At 41.1% G+C, this 21,696-nt stretch overlaps 1 protein-coding gene and 1 long non-coding RNA gene across 4 annotated transcripts in view; one reads left to right on the top strand and one right to left on the bottom strand.

The window, feature by feature from the left end:
- Positions 1-9,491, top strand: part of cxxc4 (CXXC finger 4) — a 34,680-nt gene extending 25,189 nt beyond the window's left edge. Inside the window, exon 3 of the mRNA XM_022193729.2 lies at positions 8,269-9,491. Coding sequence (XP_022049421.1) covers positions 8,269-8,313 — 45 coding nt within the window. The 3' untranslated portion in view covers positions 8,314-9,491. The remainder of the gene's footprint in view (positions 1-8,268) is intronic.
- The window catches only part of LOC127533076 (uncharacterized), a 165,071-nt gene that overhangs the window by 45,482 nt on the left and 97,893 nt on the right, over positions 1-21,696 (bottom strand). The gene's annotated exons all lie outside the window — the stretch shown is intronic.

The following is a 21,696-nucleotide window of genomic DNA, read 5'->3' as shown; positions in this document are numbered from 1 at the left end:
AATACTATTTTTTTCTTTTGCATGAAACGTGTGTCCCACAACAACCCTGTTAGCACAACCTTTTTATCAGGTAGAAGAAGAAGAAAACAGTGAATCAAATGAAACTCTGGAATTAACATCTTCAAACAGTTTTCTGAAAGAATGGGTAGAGCAAAGCTATGTGCTGTCTTCCATTTTTCATAACATTGTCAGCTTTGATTGAATGTCTCATTCTACCTCTTATTATCAGGATAAAACAAATTCTTTTGACTTTTTTTTCCATCAGTCAGTTTGTCCTCTTGGTCAGCAGTAACAGCTAGCTAAATATCGAGCTTCTACTGCTGAGAAAAAGCTAACATTAGCATGGATTAGCAACCCTAATACTGTGGTTAGAGTAGGGTTAGCAAACACCAAATAAAACATGGGAAAAAAATGGTACCATTGATGTGTAAGCTGAGCCAATCAAGCCTTTGATAGTTTATTACCTTTTATTGATGAATATGTAGCAGAAAATTGTAAATGAGAAGGTTTATTTTTTTCTAAAATGCTGAAGCTCAAATGTTCTCCAAGTCTACAATGACCCACATGTTATATTCCATGGGTTTCCTGCTCTCACAGAAAAGTCACATATTTCCATTTTTGCTGTATCTGAATTGAACAATGCCCTTTAATATAGCCTAGATGTAGGTTCTACAGTGTATTACACATTGAAAGATGCAGAATTTGTAGCTTTACTTTGTAATACTACTGCATTGTACATTTAGAATTTCAACATTACTTGAGCAGCTTGAAAACATACGATTTTGTCAGAGCAAAATGCTTCTTTTATTAGTAATTTGTTCATTGCCACCAATACTTGAAGTAACATCGAGGTTCGAGCTTCTGCTGGAACAGAGTGTGTTTGCATTTCGGTGTTGGGATGCAGCGCCGGGGGCAGTGGTGTGTGGATGCCTAGATGAGTGGTCTGTCCGTGATAGCGGCCTTGGAGAGGTACCTTTTATAAACGGCATTGGGTGGCTAGAATATTGGCTACAAGCTTCAAGATGAGATTTCAGCCCCCACCCACCAACACCGGTAACGGTGCAGGTGATGGATTGCTATACCTTCCAGGTTTGAGCTTGGCGACGCCCCAATATTTCTGCAGAATAAAGTGACAGGCAATATATAACACATCAGTTAAGGCTGACTGCACCCCTGAAACCCCACCACCAGCTCCACCGCCGCCGCCCGGCCTGGAGATCGGCCCTGAATGTTTGGCTGGCTCTCAAAGTCCTCCTTCCTTGACTCTGATGAAACAAACTCTTTTCTCACTCTTCTTTCCTCTCTCTTCCTAGTTCTGCCTGCCTCGCCACCAAATCGAACATAATCAAAGCTTTTTATATTAAAATGATCACAGACGTAACTTTTCTGACTGCAGTTCAGAGGTGTTGGGTTTGTTTGGGGTTTGCAAGGCGCAAGGTGTTTGTGGCAAATTAATTAACGGTAATTAGACTATTTGTAGTTATATATTTAAAGAAAAAAGTGAATGTGCAGACAACTAAAGCGGCTTCAACTGGAGGTTTTGTGTGCATGTATGTGTCAGTGGTAAATATTTATTTTGTCTGCAGCCTGTCAGAGCTGCATCCAAAGGATTGTGGCTATAAAAAGTGGCCTGGTTCCTGCACTGTAACTTAATATATAATGGCTATTGTCAGAGTAACGTATGGGCCATGTGCTATAATGAGCATTTGGAAACACATCAGCACACTCCCACAGGCCACTATTCAACCTGCCCAGTGCTACTGTCTCGCCCCTGAAATTCCCTCCCCTCCTCTCCCACATATCCGATTCTCTGCTGCTTCTACCCATCCCATCTCTTCTCTGATTCTTCTTCTGCCTCGACACATTTTTTCCTCGATCCTCTCTCATCTCTAACTCTTTTTTTTGTTTCAGAGTACAAGCTGATTCTTAAGAATTCCTAGACAGAAAAAAAAGCAAATGGGAGAAGTTTGTAGCTGGCTGAAAAAAGAAAAAAAAAATCCACCCGTAATTATGGTGAATTAAAAGTTTTATGATGTAGTAAATGCCCGTGTGTGAGCTTTGAGTGTGAGCTGGTGGCAGGGAAGGGAGGGAGAAGGTTTCGGAGGGGGGAGGCCTCTGTGACAAGGCTGGCTGGGAGCACAGAGCTGAGGGTTAGTGCCAGACATGTCTCAAGAGAAACCGGGGCACATTTGCAATCACCCTGAGTTCAAAAGGGTAATTTATTCACAGTCTGTGGTTAAAGTAGGGCTGCTCAGAATGCCAGTGGGATTGTGCTGGGAAGCAGAGCAGTAGAGACACATTATTTTCATTTTTTTTCTTCTTCTTTTTTCTTCCTCTCCCTCCCTCTCTTGCCTTTTTCCCTCATCGTCCTCTTCATCTCCTGTTGTTGTTTCTGCGAGCCCTGTGTGGCGTCTTTTAACACACGCCGGCGAGCATATTTCACTTTTACACTCATCCGCATTGACGTCCGGGCGCTGATTGAATTTTGAGGCGCTGCGGCGTCTGCCATTATCATCCTCATCGTCTTGAGTGGTTTATCTCTGGCCCCGGCTCAGTGTGACGCCAAGGCTGCAGGGGAGAGGAGGGGCAGGGCAGCGGTGGACTCAGGGTTGAGGACTGTTCATGCGTTTTTCTTATTTGTGTGGAGAAAAAAAAAGGTGGAGAGGCTCGGCCTTAACCTGATCTTTAAGGCTGAAGGTTTGTGCGGCGTGCTCGTGGACCTGCAGGGGTTAGGGCAGCCTTTACCGAGCCTGCCTTATGCAGTCGCTTTGATTATGATTCACCGCCCCGTTTGGAGCCGCAGCCGTCTTTCTACCACCCCGTCTCAGTCAGCTGACGACGTGGCTTCAGCATTAACTGCACCTGCCAGGTTCAGTTAGGATCACAGGGTGTCATGGCTGCCCAGAGACCTCACACCGCCTCGCCAGAATCAGCAGAGAATTATTCCACCACATGTCAGTTTTACTGTGTTGTTATCACCAAAAGCCACCAGCAGACACTCAGAATACCCAGCCGACTGTGGTGGTGTGGTGAGGTTAATTTGAGGTCTGGAGAAATCTCTTCCTCCTTCTTCAGTCAGTTCAATACTCTGTTGTGTGCATTCATTGCCGGAGCGGGAAATTGTCTTCCCTCGGTGTGTCGTTGTAGCCGGGTTGTTATGTATGCTCTGCTGCAGAGGCAGCGGTGTTGACGTGAGGCTGAGCTGCTGCCACAGCATCTTGATTTGAGGTGAAACTTTGGCATTGCTCCCTTGTCCCCGGTGTAACACTATCAGCCCTCACGTCCTCCCTACCCTGTCCGTATCTCCCCTTTTCTCCCCTCTTGCTTCTGCCTTCTCGTGTCTTTTCTCCCTCACATTTCCTGCCAGTTGATGGAGTGATTTCGAAGGCGCATGCAGGTGGGGGAGCAGACAACGCAGAGCTGTGCTAATTGAGCCTTCTTTGTGCCTGGTCACTGCAGTGTGCCGAGGCAAGGAGGCCTGGGAGTGAATCCAAGCAGCACTCAAGAGCCCCACTGGATCGATAACATGGGAACTTAACAAAACAGAGACATGCCGAGTGCCCAGATCTAGGTCATTATTGTCTCTGGTGAGCCGCACTTCCACCAGGGACTGATCAATGTGAGAATATGGATCAAGATAAACATTCTCACCTCCCCTTTCTCTCCTCTTTGCTTCAGCTCCCAGAGCATCACAGTGTAGACAGCAAGAGCAGAGCTGAAACCTGAAAGTAGCTCTGTGGATGTAAATGGTGCAGAAATGCTGATGACGTCCGCAACATGAGACACATACACACTTTTTGTGCTATTTTTACTGCACCTCAGTAGGAAACATTATTGCAGTTTTATAACAGACACGTGGATGTTTCCTGTAGGTTAATGAAGAGCAGTGTACTGTTTTTTAAGGGAGTGTCATTCCAGAATTGGAGGACATTTGAGCTTCAAAATTTTTGAAAAATACATCTTCTCTTTTACAGTCTTCTGCTACATATTCATAAATAATAAGTAATAAACTATCAGAGGCTTGATTGGCTCAGCTTACACATCATTGGTACCATTTTTATTCCATGTTTTATTTGTTGTTTGCTAACCCTACTCTAATGACAGTAACAGGGTTGCTAATCCATGCTAATGTTAGCTTTCTCTCAGCAGTAGAAGCTAGATATTTAGCTAGCTGTTACTGCTGACCAAGAGGACAAACTGACTGATGGAAAACAGTCAGAAAGAATTAGTCTTATCCTGATAATATGCATACCATGGTAATTCCAGTGTTTCATGTGATTCACTGTTTTCTTCATCTTCTACCAGCTTAAAAGGTTATACTTACAGGGTTGTTGTGGGACACACATTGTATGCAAAATAACTATTTCAAATATTGTGATGATTTTTAAAAAATCCCACAATTACCAGAGGTATCCATGAAAAAATAATACCGAAAAATTAGGTTTAGGATTTATTAGTTTTATTATTATTATTATTATTATCATTATCATTATCATCATCATCATACTATTATGTTGTATCAGTGAAACTAATACACTTAACTTTTCTGTGTTGTAATACTTTGTCTGAAAATATTGTGTGGTGGCTGCTGGTTAATATTGTTTCCAGTATTTTAGATTTTAGATCGACAGAAACAGCACACAGAGGTGTTATGTGTCTCTGGCATGAAGTTAAAAAATAACTAGACAGATTGCAAATATTACTGTAATAGTACTTTTGTTAATAATATGCTGGGATATGATAAGTTTTTTTTTACTTAGTGGCCAGGGCATCCTTAGAAAATCCCCCCCCCCGGTTTTTCCCAACAACTCAAAGTTACTGGTGCTGGAAATGTGAATAATTACTGCTTCGCACGTTAAATCACAGTCCAATTGTTTGCTTTTACATGACAGAATTTGTCAAATAAAAGGAGGCATTTATGTATGAAAAGGTAATGAATGGTTGATTTGAGCTGAAACATTTAAAGTCCTGAGCACTTAAAGCTTTCAACGCTGAATCATCTGCACAAGAAAGCTATTATGAGCTGCAAATCTGTCAGTTTGCATGTTTATGGAGTTTTTATTAATAAAAACGACATACACATGCAAACTGGGGACTTGGAAGGAAATCAGCGGTTGGAAAAAAATAATCTCTTGTATTCTTAAACCTATGGCAACATGGGAACTACGAAGACACCAGATTTTATAATTGAAACTGATCTACCTTGATGTTCACTCTCAATTTGCCCAACTTGTTGTTCTCTGCCGTCAAATAACTGATTGAAAACAGCAAAAATGACAAAAATACATTAACAAAGGCCTTCCAAATGGTTTCTTAAAAAAGATCACACACTATTAATGGAGATACAGTGACATAACTATCAGCTTATTGCAGAAAAAAAACAAAAAAACATCAGACGTGTGAGAGCATCTCGACCCTTCATGGTTTTAAATTGGTGATGATGGTATCCTGCTGCTCTGAATCCCTCCATTACTCACTTGGAAGGATGATAATAATTGCTTAATGTGGTGTGAAAAAATGGTAAATGGCAGCTACAGACATAGGAAGTAATGTATGCGTCCAAAATAGGTGTAATGAAGCCAGGAAACGTGTGTGTAAAGCTGAATGCTAAAATCTCTGCTCAGCAAAATGGGACTTTCCAAAATTTCATAAAGGCCACAGCTATTGCATTATACCTAATGAGCATTTGTGGTTCTTAACCTTTCAAGTGGTGTGACTGGAGGCCTAGTGATGATTTGTTGTGCTTTGTCGGAGGTAAGCAGTTTAACAAACACAGGGGGCCGATAGCCTTATCAGATGAGTTGTTTGCAGACTCCTCATCCACTCATTTCACGCTTCTTCTAATTAATTGTTATTAGGGCTGTTTGTTTGGTCATCAGAGCTAAAGGGCTGCCGAAAGTCCATTTCATTTGTCTTCAAAAAACAAAGTCTGTAGCATCAGGCAGCCAACTGCCAGACAAGTAATGTGCTTGTGAGGCCTTTAAGGGTGCCAGCCAGCCAGCAGCCATTTTTGGACCACAATATTCACCACAAGCTTTCACACAGATTACATTTACACGTTGTACACATTTCCACATTTTAAGATATGACGATTTAGGAAACTTATGTGCTGTTAGTGAATCGGATCTGTAATGGTACAACGCTCTATCAAAAATCAAGTGTTTTACTTTGTTAACATATCAATATGGTGGTTTTTTTTATATATGGGTCATTCCAGAATTGGAGCACATTTTACGTCCACCCATCAAATTTCAAATAATCCATGTGCAAAATACTGAAACATGCAGTTGTTGTGTAAGTGTACTTGTCCTGGGATCAAATCTAAAAAATAACTAGGAGAAAAGAATGTTTGAATATGTTTTTGAGTCTGGAGTTGCCCCTAAAATGCTATTTTTCTCTTGTCCCACCCCCCTGATGACCAAAAAGGATGAGGCCAATTCTCTTGTCTTTTTTTCTAGACTTTTTTTCCATCAGTCAGTTTGTCCTCTTGGTCAGCAGTAACAGCTAGCTAAATATCTAGCTTCTACTGCTAAGAAAAAGCTAACATTAGCATGGATTAACAACCCTGTTACTGTGATTAGAGCAGGGTTAGCAAACAACAAATAAAACATGGAATAAAAATGGTACCATTAAGGTGTAAGCTGAGCCAATCAAGCCAGTGATAGTTTATCATCTATTATTGATGAATATGAAGCAGAAAATTGTAAAAGAGAAGGTTAATTTTAAAATTTTGAAGTTCAAATGTCCTCCAATTCTGGAAAGATCCACATGATTGAGAGCAAAATTAGCATTTCCACCTTAAAACTGCAGTGTAACGATGACAGCCTTTAAAACACAGGTTGAGACTTCTGAGACATTGTATGTAACAAAACCAGAGAACCAATTATATCAACTGTCAGGGTGGGACTGACTTTCTTCATCATTATTCCTCTCCAGAATCAGTTTCCATTTCAGGTATATATGGATTTATGGCATAGTTACTACAGTATTACAACTTACCATTGTAATACTGTAGTAGTTTTGTAGTGTTTGAGTGAAGTTTGGGATGAGCTGCAGCGAGTGGTGCTGGGGTGAATGGAGAGAGAGGCAGGGACTTTATAGATCTGTATTATCTAAAGAAAGCAACAGTGTAGACTTATATCTGTGTCATTTATGAAAAAAATCAATGACCAAAGAGGGACTACAGCAAAAAATTCTAACTAAAATGTAAAGAATATCTGTCACAGCTACCGTTCTCCCTGGACAAACATTGTACACCATGTATAAAACACATACTAAGGTTGAATGACATTTCATTTCCTTCAACAGTCATTTAAACTGATGATCAAAATCGGTGCATATGAGATTTACTAATTGTGTCTGCTTCCTATATGTTGCACTGGATAACCCTCCACACATTTCACTAGCACCGTTTGTTTATTTTACAATTACAAATGCTTGAGAGGTTGATGTAAAATTAAACTGTACTATCGTCCAGCTCTACTGTACATAGTGTTTAGATGTGGTCAGTAATCTGTATAAGCTTGAATATAGGAGCCCGTCTGGTGCTAAAGCGCTCATTAGCATGCCTTTAAGGAGCCGCCAATGACACTTGGTATTAAAATGTCAAATTGCCCTCCACTCAGACTAAAGTGATTTCAGTTGTGATTACCCACCATTTCCCCCTGTCAACAGCAAAAAAAAAAAAAGGCCAAAAAAAATATCAAAAAATGTGCTAATTGGTCATGGGGATTGGTGGGAGACTTCAGTATTTTATGTCTCTGACTTTCAAATGAGTTTCGGAAAGGAGAGGCTGTCACTCTGGCATGGAGGTTTTGGGGAAGAGGAGGAGGGGCGGCTGCTGGCGCAGGCTCAAATTGAAATGATGCACTGTTCCCCCTCACTGCGGCTAGAGCTCACAGTAATTAAATGCCTCATTGTTGCTTCTTGGGAATTTGTATTGAATATTTCATCCGGCGTAATGATTATTTGGGTGTGGGTGGGACGTGGATGTAATCACCTTGGCTAGCTCTTTGATGAAATACTTGGTTTGGTGGTTGTGCTTTATAGCCTTTTTAAGTGCCCTTCTGGGTTTTTACTTTACTTAATGTCCGTGCTATTTCTCACTGCTGTTATCCACCACTGCCTACATTGCTGATTATTGGCTTCTAAATATGTCTGTAATTTCTGAATATGTATGTTTGGTTTTTTTTGGAATTGGAATATGACAATGACACAACCTCAAAATCCGCAAATTAAAATGTGTCCTTCACATCTTGTCTCCCGCAGAGGACGCCGGTGAACAACGGCGAAGCTTTTCGGTGGTTCTTTTAGAAAGGCGAGCCGTGGCCGCCCCGTCCAGCAGGAGGGCAGGTGGGACTCTTGACTCTCTGCCAGGAGCACTTCATGGGTTCACAGGACCCGACACGCCCAACACATTCGGAGAGGACGAGAGAAGAGAAAGCGGACAGACAAAAAGATAAAACATAATGGTGTTGTTTTAACTCTGTAATTTACTTTTCTGTGTAATTATTGTACCTTTTGACAGTATCATAATGTATATTTTTGGTGTCTATGAATGTGTTTTCAGTGTTGTGGCTGTGGGTTTTACAGCCAATCCTATGTAAAGGACTCAAACAGACAATCGTACAGTCACACTGAATCCGTCAAACAGAAGAGGCCACAATTATTGATGATATAACGAGCAAAACACACTTCCTTCTGGAGCAATAATCTATTCTGTTGATTATTCTTCAACCTCTCCTTTTTTCTGTTGACTTCAATTATTTTTAATGAAACTGGTTCATAATCCGGGTTTGTCTTTAATTCCATCTGAAAACCAAGTGCTAGCGTTGAGGCTGGATGTGTCTCACCAAGGGGGACGACGCGACGGATGGCAGCGGTGCTTCTGTGACGGGCTTGCTGATGCGTTTCCTTAATTTGAGTGGACTCGCTGCAGAACAGGGCACATTGTCTTGTGTGGTGAGCGTCACTTCTTCAAACTCTAATTGGGCGTCATTTGATTGTGACAGCGCCAGATGTTTATGGGCGACGCTGCTGTCTGGAGGTCATTTCTCAAAGATGATCCAAGTACATGTTTTTAACTAAACTACATAGGTCAACATACCTTTTTTTGTTTAGTTTTTTTCTTTATTTGGATCACTAAAGGTTGTACCTGTCTAAAAGGTAGGGAGCAATGGCAGTAAGGAATCGTAGGTTATGTTGAAAGCATTCAAATTTAGAATTAAACACAGAATACTACACATATTCGACATATCATGTTGTTCTGGAGCTAAAGGATAGTCTGGACTTTTCCTCTGCAGTCCTTTTACTCCTGCAAAGTAACGTTAATACATTCCAAAAACAAAAATTATTCAATAAGTTACTCATTGTCTTAAACCCTATTGTTGCATGTGTAAATGTGTTTTGGTTTTAAAGATTACTAAGGATTTGTATATTGTTGTTGTGATGCTTTTATGTGTTAAAATAAAAAAAAAATGGCTTCAGTAAAACGTATCTTGACAGAAAATGTTTGATGTGAAAAGAACCGAAGACGGTGTGAGAATTAAACCCATCTATATAAAGGAAAGAAGAGGAAAAATAAAATCAGTGATCGGTTATGATCAGCTGATAACTTTCTGTTTTTCTTTCTGCTGCTGCAAAAAGCATCAACAGAAATAACAACCAGGAGGAGACGGGGAGGAATATAACAGCATTGGTTGCCTCCCCAGTCACGTATTCCCTGGAATACTAAAATGTTGCATGAAGAAGAGTGGTTCCCAGAGGCAGCAGACTTTAAAGGACTAGCGAAATCCCATGTGGTTTGTCATGCTGGAATGCACTTGGGTGGGTGGGAGAGAGAGAGAGAGAGAGAGAGCGAGCACAGGGGGGGTGGAGGGATGTGGGGAAGAAAAAAATAAAAAAGAGGGGAGGATGGCGGGTGAGGTGTGGTGGTGGCGGGGTGGAGGGGGGGGGGGTCGGTTGAAGCGAGACAGGTTCCTGAGATAAGTTGAGCAACTGAGTGATTGCCGGGTCTTTGAGTTTCCGTGGTAAAGGTGGGAGAGGCGATGCCGAGGAGGGGTGGGGGAGGCAGCAGGAGGGAAAAGGGAGGACAGAGACACATTTGGACGATAGCTGAAGGTGGGGTGGGGAGGGGAAGTGAGGAGGGGGAGGGGGTGTCAATGCTGAGGAGAACGAGCAGAGAAGGAGGAAATCATCCGGGACTGACTTCTCCCCTGACTGAGCACGCTTTGCCATCACCCAAATTGAGCTGCTGACTGGTTCGGGGGCTCCAAGTGTTGCTGCAGCAGGCGGAGTTGGAGGCAATGTGGCATCTAAAGGTGCCCAATCCCCCCCTACCTCCCTCCTCACTGGTCATCACAGGTTGATAATGTGCATCAGGGGTGCGCTGGCTCGCTCACTCCCTGGCCGGTGAGATTAAATAACATCAGAGACAGCTCTCTCTAATCCTTACCCCCCCCCTCCCTCCAACCTCCCACTCTGTGCTCTGGAAGCGGGATTTAAAGTCCTCAGGCCCCAGCGGTAATGTTCAGTTTCCTGCTTTGACAGACCGAGAGGCAGAGACAGAGGCTGAGAAGGTGGCGGGAGCGTGTTAGCAAGTTAGCGGGGTATTAGGAATACGTGAAAGTCCTCAGTCCACAGAATTCTCCCACAAATTTATGTCTCGGACTGCAAGACGTCGTGGAGCGTTTTCTGGCGACGACATTCGCTGAATTATTCTAAATTATTCATTTGAGAAGAAGGATAAGCAGAGTCAGTGATCATTTGTTCATTTGTAGGTTTATTATACGCTTCGCAGAGAATACTAGAGCTGGTTTCAAGAGAAGAACATTAACTTAAACAAAAAAGCACTCCGCCAGGACTGTCGTATGATTTCCGATGGATGAAATCTTGAAAAAATTTGTGGTCCGCAGGGATCGATTTGTCGTTAAATCGCAATCATGTGATCGTCAGCAGGCAGTTCACAGTGTTCACTTGCAGTCATGGTTAAGGTTGTTTTAAGCTTGTCGCGTCCGTGAGCAAGCATAAAACGCACGGAGCTGCGTAATTTGTCTGTCGCTCCATGCAGACAATTTACGTCATTTTAGCAGCCATGTTCCCTCGAGTGGCCCTTCTCATGTGGAAAATTTCTGCGTTGTGCACCTCCACATTTTTCTAACTACACGGACGGACACATGCGAAAAACATAGCAGAGGACCAGGACCTGCTCATAGTTGAAGTCCAGAAATATGGACACTTATACGATTCACCACACAGAGATCACTCTGATAACGGGGTTTTGAACAACTCATGGCGTGAAATTAAAACCAACTGCTGAAATGCAACTATTTTTTAAAATGCTATGTTGTAAGTGGTGTAAATAATGGCAAACTTCTGCTCTAGTACCAGAGTAGACTAGGTAGCCGTGTCTTTGCGATACACTGCCCCCTGTGATGTCGTTGTGAAGCCGCATCGCTGCCAAAATCTAATCAGTTGGTCCTTGTGTCATTTCTGACCTTCCCTGAAAATTTCATCCGAATCTGTTTGTCCGTTTTTGAGTAATGTTGCTAACAGACAAACAGACAAACAGGCGTCGATCTTCACATAACTCCGCCATTCCTTAACAGAGTAATTATTCTTGATTATTGTAACGCACTTGAGAGGGAGGAGATAAGCAGAGTCAGTCAATATTTGTCCATTTGTAGGTTTATTATAAACTTCACAGAGAATGCTAGAGCTAGAGTTGATAGAATAACATTTACTTAAATAAAATTCTTCACTCTGTCCAACATCGTCTCACCAGTGTACAATAATAACCTGATTCTCCCCTCATGTCAGGAATTGCATCACCACATTATGTGCAACCGGCCTTGCAGGCTGTGGCCTCGCACAGTGTCTGCTGAGCAGACGAAAGGACACCTGTGGTGCTTACAAAACAATCTAATTAAACAGCTTTGGACAGCTGAGACACACAGACTGTCTTCATATGTTCTGATTGTCAACCTCCTGATTATTTACCATCATTACACTCAGCTTATGTGATAAAACATGTGAACACATGGTTCAAATGGCCTAAGTCTTTATATACTTGATATATTCCTATTTTTAACCATGCCACTATTTTTAAAGTGAAATTTGGACATTATTTTATGAATGTAAGAGAAACAGACTTTTTTGGTTAGCGAGCTAGCTTAGCTTACTGGTTCATTTACAAAGTTAAAAAAGGGGAAATGCATGCTTTCTGCCTCCATGTGCACAGACCAATGCAAACTCTGAAAGTGCACCATAAAAGGTCCACATCAGATGGTCAAATTGTCTCTAATATTGAACTCAGAAAGACAAGATATAGCAGCATTGTACAGACTGGGCTGTAGAACAGTGTCAATGTGATGATTCCTTAGTGTACTGAGCACAGATAGAAGACAAAGCACAGGACATCTGGAGAATTTAGATCTCCCCACTGTTGTTTGTTCTCCATCAGTGGAAAGCATGTACAAATCAAAGCTTTGCCTAAGTCTGGCAAGTGACATCAATTATAAGGGCCATTCGAGAATTGAGGACATTTTACATCCCACCCTTCAAATTTCAAATAATCCATTTACAAATTGTTAAAATATGCAGTTGCTGTGTAAATTTACTTGTCCTGAGACCAAATCTTAAAAAAAAAAAAAAAAGGAGAAAAGAAAGTTTGAAAATATTTTTTCAAATACCAAATAAGTTTGGAGTTCCTTCTAAAATGTAATTTTTCTCTTGTTCCATCCTGATGACCAAATTGAATCTCAAATGAAACAGCTGAAATGAAATTTAAGACACCTTTTTTGGATGTCTCATTCTACCTCAGGCAACCCTGTTATGCATATTATCAGGATAAGACCAATCCTTTTTTTTTAAAACTTTTTTTTTTTTACTGTTTTCCATCAGTAAGTTTGTCCTCTTGGTCAGCAGTAACAGCTAGCTAAATATCTAGCTTCTACTGCTGAGGAAAAGCTAACATTAGCATGGATTAGCAACCCTGTTACTGTGATTTGAGTAGGGTTAGCAAACAACAAATAAAACATGGAACAAAAATGGTACCATTGACGTTGAAGCCAATATGTCCTCAAGTCTGGAATGACCCATAACTATTTGAATGATTAATTATAAACTTGTAGGTGACAGAGAATCTCCTCGTCCAGAGTCTTCTCTCTTGCACGTGTGCAGTTGGCATGCGTGCAGTTGTGGTTGAAATATGACCTGGCCTTAAATATACCAACCTTTCTATGGCTGATAAAGTCATTCTTTATTTAACCTCTTTAAAAAGACAAATGTGAATTCATAAATTTGTTTTTGTCAGCCAGTCCCATGACTCCATCACTGTGCCTGGTCATGAAAAATAAGTCCTTTGAAAGTTAAGCTTGCATTTTTACAGTACTGTTTGGATTAGACCAGGAATAAGATGTTAGCATGCTTTAAAGTTGTCTGTGCTACAGTAACAGTAGTTAATGCACAGATGTGACAGCTGTATCAGTCTAACTTGTGGAAAGACTGGAAAATGTCCTATATATGGAGACTATTGGTTCACTTGTGAAAGGTGTATTTGTTTGGTGTTTAACCAGAGAGTGAAGCATCATTTTCCACTTCCTGTGAAAAGGAGTTTTAACTGCCATATTGTCTGAAAATTATGGATTTTGAGATTCAGCAGATCTCTGCTGCAGATGTGAGTTTGAGTTCATGGTCTGCATCAAGATGGTATCTGCTGTTTTTAGGAGACTACCATTCAGACCTCGCAGCATCATATGAAACTGCTGAAGGTGTCACTTCTGTCTCAACAGAAAACCCTCAGTCTCTCACTCCTGAAAAGCATTTCAGGGTAAATAAGTTCTACAAGTCTCAGCATTGTGAGAAGGACCACATGTCTCAAGGGAAAAGAAGCCCAAAAATGTTTACAATAGCTGAAATGATTATTCTGATTTATTACCTCTTGGACGTCATTGTTGCAGCTCTGGCTGTCATTTCTATTAGTTAAGTTTTATTTATTCAAGAATTCTGATTGAGATCAAAATTTCTTTTGCTAGACAGACCTGAGAACAAAGTAGAATAACACAAAACCACAACAATGAAAACCATTCACTCCAAACAACAATCACACCATTATATTAATTAAAACATTCACAAACTCTCCCCGAGGAAGGAGTGTTTCTAGCTACAACACCATTTGATGTGGCAAGAAACACAAACAGCCCCACAATCAATTGGTGAAAGGCTACTATTTTAGTCAGACTACCACTTTAATTAGATGTAAAATTTAAATGTAAGAAATAATCTCTCATCTTAGAGTAAAATGGCACACACTGTCACCTATCGCAAATACAGATGGTCAAATTTAAAGCAGAAGTTTGATTGCAAACTTGAACTATTTTACATACTAGATAATGGTTAACTTGTTTAAAACTAGGCAGAGCACAAAAGTGGTCAACCAAAGTAAAACAGGGCTGGTGGATGTTGCTAACTCAAAGAACCAAATAAAACCAAACAAAGGCTAGCAGAGGTCTTAAATGAGCTAAACACAAACAAAATAACTAATCTCCCTAGCCAAACCTGAACACAGCAACATCCACTGCAAACAACAGAAATAGTAGTAATAATACAAAATGTCCGCATAATTAACTAAATAAAATTGGTGCCTCAAAACACACATTTTCTAACAAGACACAACACACAAAGACACAAGTCACAAGTAGCTTCTCACCAAATTAGCAGCCGCTAACAGAAACTTGACTTCAGGTAGCCACCTCTCAGTGGTTATGGAATCTACAGTGCACACAGAACACACACAAAGCACAGAAACACAAAGAGACACTAGCGCAAACTGGTCACACTAAATCTCAGGGGCCCCAACTGAGAGTTTGGTTGTAGGATTTATCCGCTCCATGGTGTACTGATGGCTGCGACCGCTTGGCTGAAGGTGAAGGGAACTGGGTGGTGGCCCAATCAGACAGGTTGGGAGGTGGGGAGAACAAAAGGCAGTAGTGCAGGTCTTCAACTACAGACTCATGAGCTGAGATGACTAGCAGCTGGGGTTCTGGAGAGGCTGGACCTACACATGACATCTCCCCATACAAAGACCCAAAAGAAATCCACCCCAGAAACAAGATGGCATGCAATCACCTGTGGCCATAACTCCATCTAAAGTAAACATTTGTTTCGTAACCATTCATCTGATCTGGATCATCCTATTGAATATGTACTTCTGGTCATGTGAAAAATGTAGAGAAAGCTTCAATCTTCTTTTACCTCAGCTTTGATCTCCACCAGCTCCTGTTTTAAAATACTGAGCTAGCGTTAGCTGCTTGTGTTTCTAATCTAGTAACTGCTTACTGTTGTCCTTTCTACAACTGCAAGCTAAAAGCCTGTATTCTAACTGCTTTTTTCCTGTCTTACTTACTTATTAATTGTTGTTTTCTTATGCCATTGAACGTGTGAGTGTTTGCCTCTGGGACATTCTCAATGGTTTCATTTTTTCCCCCCAATACTGTAAATACTAAGAAACCTCTAAATAACCCCCAATACTGAAAGCTGGTATAAGACAGAAGTATCATTTTATAAAATAAATTTGTGCTAGTTTTTCACTTACGCTGAAGTAAGAATATTTAGCTGTGAACTCAGTTTGAACCCAGTTGTACACAAATTCACAAATAGCGCACACATACACACACAAAATTACACGAAACTAGTGTGGCGAGCCAAACAGTGCGGCATCTCCTAAAGATGAAGTCATTTGATCGACTGGATGCAGCTGCTGCGACTTTTTCCGGCAAACTAATCATTAATTAGTATGTGATCAGGGCATCAACACTTGCAGGACTGCAGTGAATCCTCACATGTTCTGCTGACAGGATGGAAAGGTAAAATATTCTCACAAGACGGTTTGTAGGCTGCAAAAGTAAAAAACAGATCTTCCTTTTCGAGCTTCATAATGGCTCTTTGAAGATCCTGCCATGAAACAGAGCAAATATCAGCTGTCATTCAAATAAATACTGAGATGAATTCAGGTCTCTGTGATGCCTGTGTTGCCACGGGGTGCCTGGGGTTAGTGGGCCAATCAGATGTACTTACCCTCTATGTCCTCCACAGAAATGCAGAGTCTGTGTGATAATCCCTTTAGGGATTCTGACTGAAAATGCTCCCTCACTGCACGACTGGCATACTTCTTGGCTCTAAGCAGAGGAAAGATCAGCACACCTTGGTGCTAAGCAAGGACAAATCGGACTGGGAAATTAAAGCAACACGGAAGGAAGTTGGAGAAACAAAATATCCTTAAATGAAGCTTTTACTTTAATTAAAAGAAAGGGGAATGGATTTTATTTCAAGGTTAATACCATCTCAAAAAAAACCTGTAAGTGGGAATCATTTTTGTGTAATAAATCCCAATTTTTCATTCACATCTCCAAGAAACTGTACAGATTCACTACTTAGATGCCTTTACACAAAGCACACTTTTCCCACACTAGCAAGCACAGAGGACAGAGAAAGAGACCGAGAGAGAGAACGCCACACTGCCACCCCTCCTCCCTCCCTACCTTGTCTTTCATTATTTATTTACTGTCTGCAGTTTTTCCATCGCACGCATATTGATGCAGAGAAAGCAGGGTGTGAGTGCGTGTCAGAATCATTTCCTGACGAGGGAGACAAGGTGGAAGTAATCAGCAGAGCGCTGATGCAATATGACAGCCCCTAGAACCGCTGGTACACAGTTAAGAGCAGGAGGGAGGAGAGAGAAGAGAAAAAATCTCCCCACTGAAGGAAGCGGCAAGATTTGCACAAGCAACATTCGGGCGGAAAGTAGATTTACAAAGTTCTAAAAGTTTGAGAGAATAAAATCGGATTCCAGGGCTGTTTTGTCGGAGCTCATCTCTGTAAATTTCTCCTTGCAGTGAAGGAAGTAGTACAAAAACACTACATTGTATTGTTTTAGGATTGTTTAAGAATCTAAATAAGCTTCTTTTTTTTTGTTTCCACGTCACTTCTTTCGCTGCACCCTCGAGGAATTTAAGTAATTTGGAAAATATGTTCGTGCTGCCTTCTACAATCGTGACTAATGTCCAGATTTTTTGAGATGGAAAAGCTCCCCAAGGGGTTGCTAGGTTGATAAAGGCTGACTTTTATTTCCTTTTCTTTTTAAGAAATTCAATCAAACGAAGTCCAATTTATTCATGCATAATCATGAGGAAATTCAGCCAGTTTATTTCACCTAGTCCTATGGAAAGGAGGACGCAGACTAGCACGGTCTGCAGGGAAGCCGGCACCGCGTCTGGCTGACATGATCTCTCTCCACTAATCTTGTCTGACTGTTCCTCTCTCTCTCTCTCTTTCCGAGGCAGGTATAGATTGATTAGTTATCCTGCAGCCATCACCAAGCGCAGAGAAATGGCCAGGCTCCTCTCTCAGTGTAACACACCTGTACATATCTCCCTTGCACATCTGTACATCTCTATCTCGTTCACTTCTATCTCTGTCTCTGTCATCACCTTTGTCTGTTTCCATTCAAACACCTTCACCCTGTCTTTTTCCACACATTCACATAGACAGTACACACACACACACATACCATCTGCTCCCCCTGACAGACACAACCTTCCTGGGTGCAGTAATTGATGAATGTGACAAACGATGCTTTTAGGGTCTCCCTGCGTCTCCCCTGTACACGCCGACCTCGGAGAGCGAATGGGTGAATCCTCTGCTCAAACACACACACACACACACACATTCAAGCGCCCACAAAAGAGGTGTGGAACACTGATTGATTGATTGGGGCGGCCGGCTTCATGACGGCTAGCGACATTTATCCACATCATGTCAACGCCTCTGCTGGCAGCCAGAGTCTCGGAGTAATCTCGAAGGAATTAGGTAATCAAAGTCAGGAGGGCTGGAAACTGGGGCGGTGTCCACGCAAAAGTCTGAACGCATTTAAAAGAGCAGAAAATGCTCAGCTTAGCAGCCAGGTAGATGAATGAGATGAGAACTAGCATCACTTGATTTGAATATGATGCTCATAACAGTTATTTTGTACAAAAATGGAGACCTCAGTGCAGCAACATTAATGCTCAACCTGTTCTAATAACTAAAACCTACACTGAAATGCAGACGTGTTGGACCAAGGTAAATAAATTGCAACAACAGCACACAATTAAACAAGAAAAGCACTCAGAGGATGCAGTAATCCACCAAAGCTGCTCAGTTGCTGTATCATTTCCGTCAAATTAAATCTCTAATAAAAAAAACAACCTTGCGCTGAGCACAAGCATGTTTTATGCATGTGTACGTCATGTACGGATATCGAATCGCATGAACTAAAAATGTAGCGGGTGGTGGGAATTGATGGGACTCGGAAACACCCCCAAAATTTAGTCAATTTTTCCTTGTATCATTTCTGACGGATAAGTCCTGATGCATCCACAGCGGTAAATTTGTAGTAAGATCACAATCATGTGATCGTCAGCAGACAGCTGATGTAGCGTTCACTTGTTGTCAGTTACATTGACACCGTGCTATTATCTTGCAACGATACAGAAATCTGTAACAAATCCGTGAATCCAGACTATAAGCTGCATCACTGCCAAAATCTAATCACTTGGTCCTTGTGTTATTTCTGACCTTCCCTGAAAATTTCATCCAAATCTGTTTGTTAATTTTTGAGTAACGTTGCAAACAGACAGACAGAGGGGTAGACAAACGTACAGCGATCGTTCCTTAGCGGAGTAATTAAGTTCATACAAATTAAGTTAAGTCAATTAATGTTACTTGTTTAAGTTCGATTCCTCTCAAATGAGCATCTTAAGGAAAGTCAACTTAAAGTTTCCAGTTTTTCCAATTTCAGTATATTTTTTTATTTCAATCTTTATTTTACTAGGAAGTCCCTTGAGATTAAAAATCTCTTTTCCGAGGCCACACTCAAATTTTCAATAGTAGAACATGATTTTGTGAAATAAAGAAAAAAGACAAAAAGAATAAAATACTATAAAATAGTATTAAAAAGGCCTAATCCTGATAATACGCGTAACAGGGTTGTATGAGATAGAGTGAGACATTTCCAGCAACCATCACTCCTGTGTTCTAATGTTACATTGTGTTAGCTAATGGTGTTGAAAGGCGCATTGATGATTAGAAAACCCTTGTGCAATTATGAACATGTGTAAAAATGTGGGTTTTCATGGAAAACATGAAATTGTCTGAATGACCCCAAAGTTTTGAACAGTAGTGTACCATTTTGTTTACTTTTTCCATCAGTCAGTTTGTCCTCTTGACCAGCAGTAACAGCTAGCTAAATATCTAGCTTCTACTGCTGAGAAAAAGCTAACATTAGCATGGATTAGCAACCCTGTTACTGTGATTAGAGTAGGGTTAGCAAACAGCAAATAAAACATGGGAAAAAATGGTACTATTGATGTGTAAGCTGAGCCAATCACGCCTTTGATAGTTTATTACCCATTATTGATGAATATCCAGCAGAAAACTGTAAAAAAAAAGAAGTTTTTTTTTGTTTTTTTTTTTGAAGCCCAAATGTCCTCAAATTATGGAATGACCCTAGTTCTTTAATTCAACCGCAGCTCAAATGCACTTTCTATGGTGTAGCAGTGAGAAGAAATCAGGATACAAATCTTGTCTCGGCCAAGCGTCCAACCTCAACTCCTGTGCAGTTTAATGATGTTGTACCTTGAACTGTAAAAAGCACCAATAGCTAATGAAATCCACACAGCAATTACATATCTACGAGACATACTTGGCAAAGCAATGAATGGAATATAAACAGAATTTGTAGAGAACGTGTGACTTCTTACATTCATTTCAGTTCCACTGCAGACAAGTGAAAAACAAAGACTTTCATAGCCTTCAACTCATTCGTCCAAACAGTCATCCAGAGCGCTACAGCAGTAGATAGTATTTTATTTTACTCTACACCAGTTCTCTTCTGAGCCCTGACACTGTTTTGCAAAGAAAAGGATTCAGCAAAGTCTTGTAGCTGACAGTTAATGGAGAAACTGGCAGTGTGACAAAACGTCATATCGACATTAACCAGAAGTCAAAATATGGATCGTAATGTACGATTTGCAGCAACCTCCCCTAATATCCCACGAGTTTCTCTGCCTGTGTTTTAGAATGTAAGAGGAAAATTCAAGGTTTGATGTTGATTTTTTCTTCTTAAAATTCTTGATATTGAGTCGAGAAGATCGAATAGAGTAGCCTAAAAGGGCAATATTGGATATAAAGTATATAATTTTTCCAATTTCTATGCATCATCCCCTACTCATCTGATCTTCACCCCGACCCTGACAGTATAAATTAGTGAAATAAATATTCTAGTCATCATTTTAATTGACTGTCATATTCAGCATTGTTGCATGTAGGACGATGTATAAAAGGTGATAGAAACCAATGAGGAAGCGTGTCATTAGGATAAAAGGAAATTACTAACGCACTTTATCTCTAAAGAGGCTTACATTCACTTATCTCCCATGTATTACTCATCTCTCAATCTATCCACCTAGCCTTTCATCCATTCATCGACCCTTCTATTCATCATCCATCCATCCAATCGTCCATCTATCAGCCGCGCCGCCTTTCCTCCCCTAAACTCACCCATCAAGTCTAACCAAGTGGTCCCACGCAAGCAAATAAAAACGGCGCTTGGTCGAAAACTCCTTACGGGCCACGAGCGTGTTGGCAAGACGCGGTGGATGCCGGGAAGAGGAGGTGGAGGAGTGAGGAGAGAGGACAGGGAGGGTCCAAATGTCAGGTCCCATTGGGGTCACGGGATGGCGGCTACGTTTACCAAAGCAAACAGCCCAGAGGAGCAGAGTACTTCACCTGTCTCTGTGGATTACTCCATTATCACATCCACCGGTCTCGCGGTGTCCCATTCTAACCGCTCACGATTCAAAATTCATACAACATGGAGAACCGTGGGCGGCATAAAATCTTAAACTGCAGGACGGTTCGAATTCTGAAAGAGTAGTTCATGTGTTGTTGAGAAGGGTTAACTGTAAGATTTTCTCATCGTCAGAAATATGAGAATATATAAAAATACCCATGTCCTGCAAAATCTCGCAATATAGCGAAACGCTGTGAGACAGTGAGACCACAAGAAGTGAACTGCGATATGGCAAAGGATGACTGTAATCCTTACTATGGTCGCGGGGGGCTGGAGTCTATCCCAGGTGCCTTAGGGTGAAGGCCGGGGACACCCTGGACAGGTAACAGTCTCTCACAGGACTACATATGCAGACAAATAATCGCACACGTTCACACCTATGTACAATTTAGAATCACCAATTAACCTCAGCATGTTTTTGGACTGTGGAAGGAAGCCAGAGAACCTCGAAAAAACCCACGCATGCACAAACTCCGTGCAGAACAATCCTAGGCCGGGACACGAACCAGGGATCTTAAAGCTGCAAGGTCAACAATGCTAACCACTGATCACTGTGCAGCCCTGTAAAAATCTATCCCCTAACTTAGTATATTCAATTTTTACTGATATCAAACCGAAAAAACAGAAAATCTTTTAATTTAAGAAACATGAACCAGTGAAAGTTTGGTATCTATCTATGTTAGATGATTTAAAGTATTTCAAACTGCTGTTATATTCTGTCAGCTGCAGAATCTATCAACAAATCACCTTGGCAGTAGAGGCGCTGCATAAATATGAAGTATAGTGTTTAATATGAAATTACAGGAGTG

Source organism: Acanthochromis polyacanthus, chromosome 3 (genome assembly GCF_021347895.1).
Source record: "Acanthochromis polyacanthus isolate Apoly-LR-REF ecotype Palm Island chromosome 3, KAUST_Apoly_ChrSc, whole genome shotgun sequence".
Lineage (NCBI taxonomy): Eukaryota > Metazoa > Chordata > Actinopteri > Pomacentridae > Acanthochromis > Acanthochromis polyacanthus.
The sequence above is the reverse complement of the archived record's forward strand: the minus strand, read 5'-3'. Positions and strand labels throughout refer to the sequence as shown.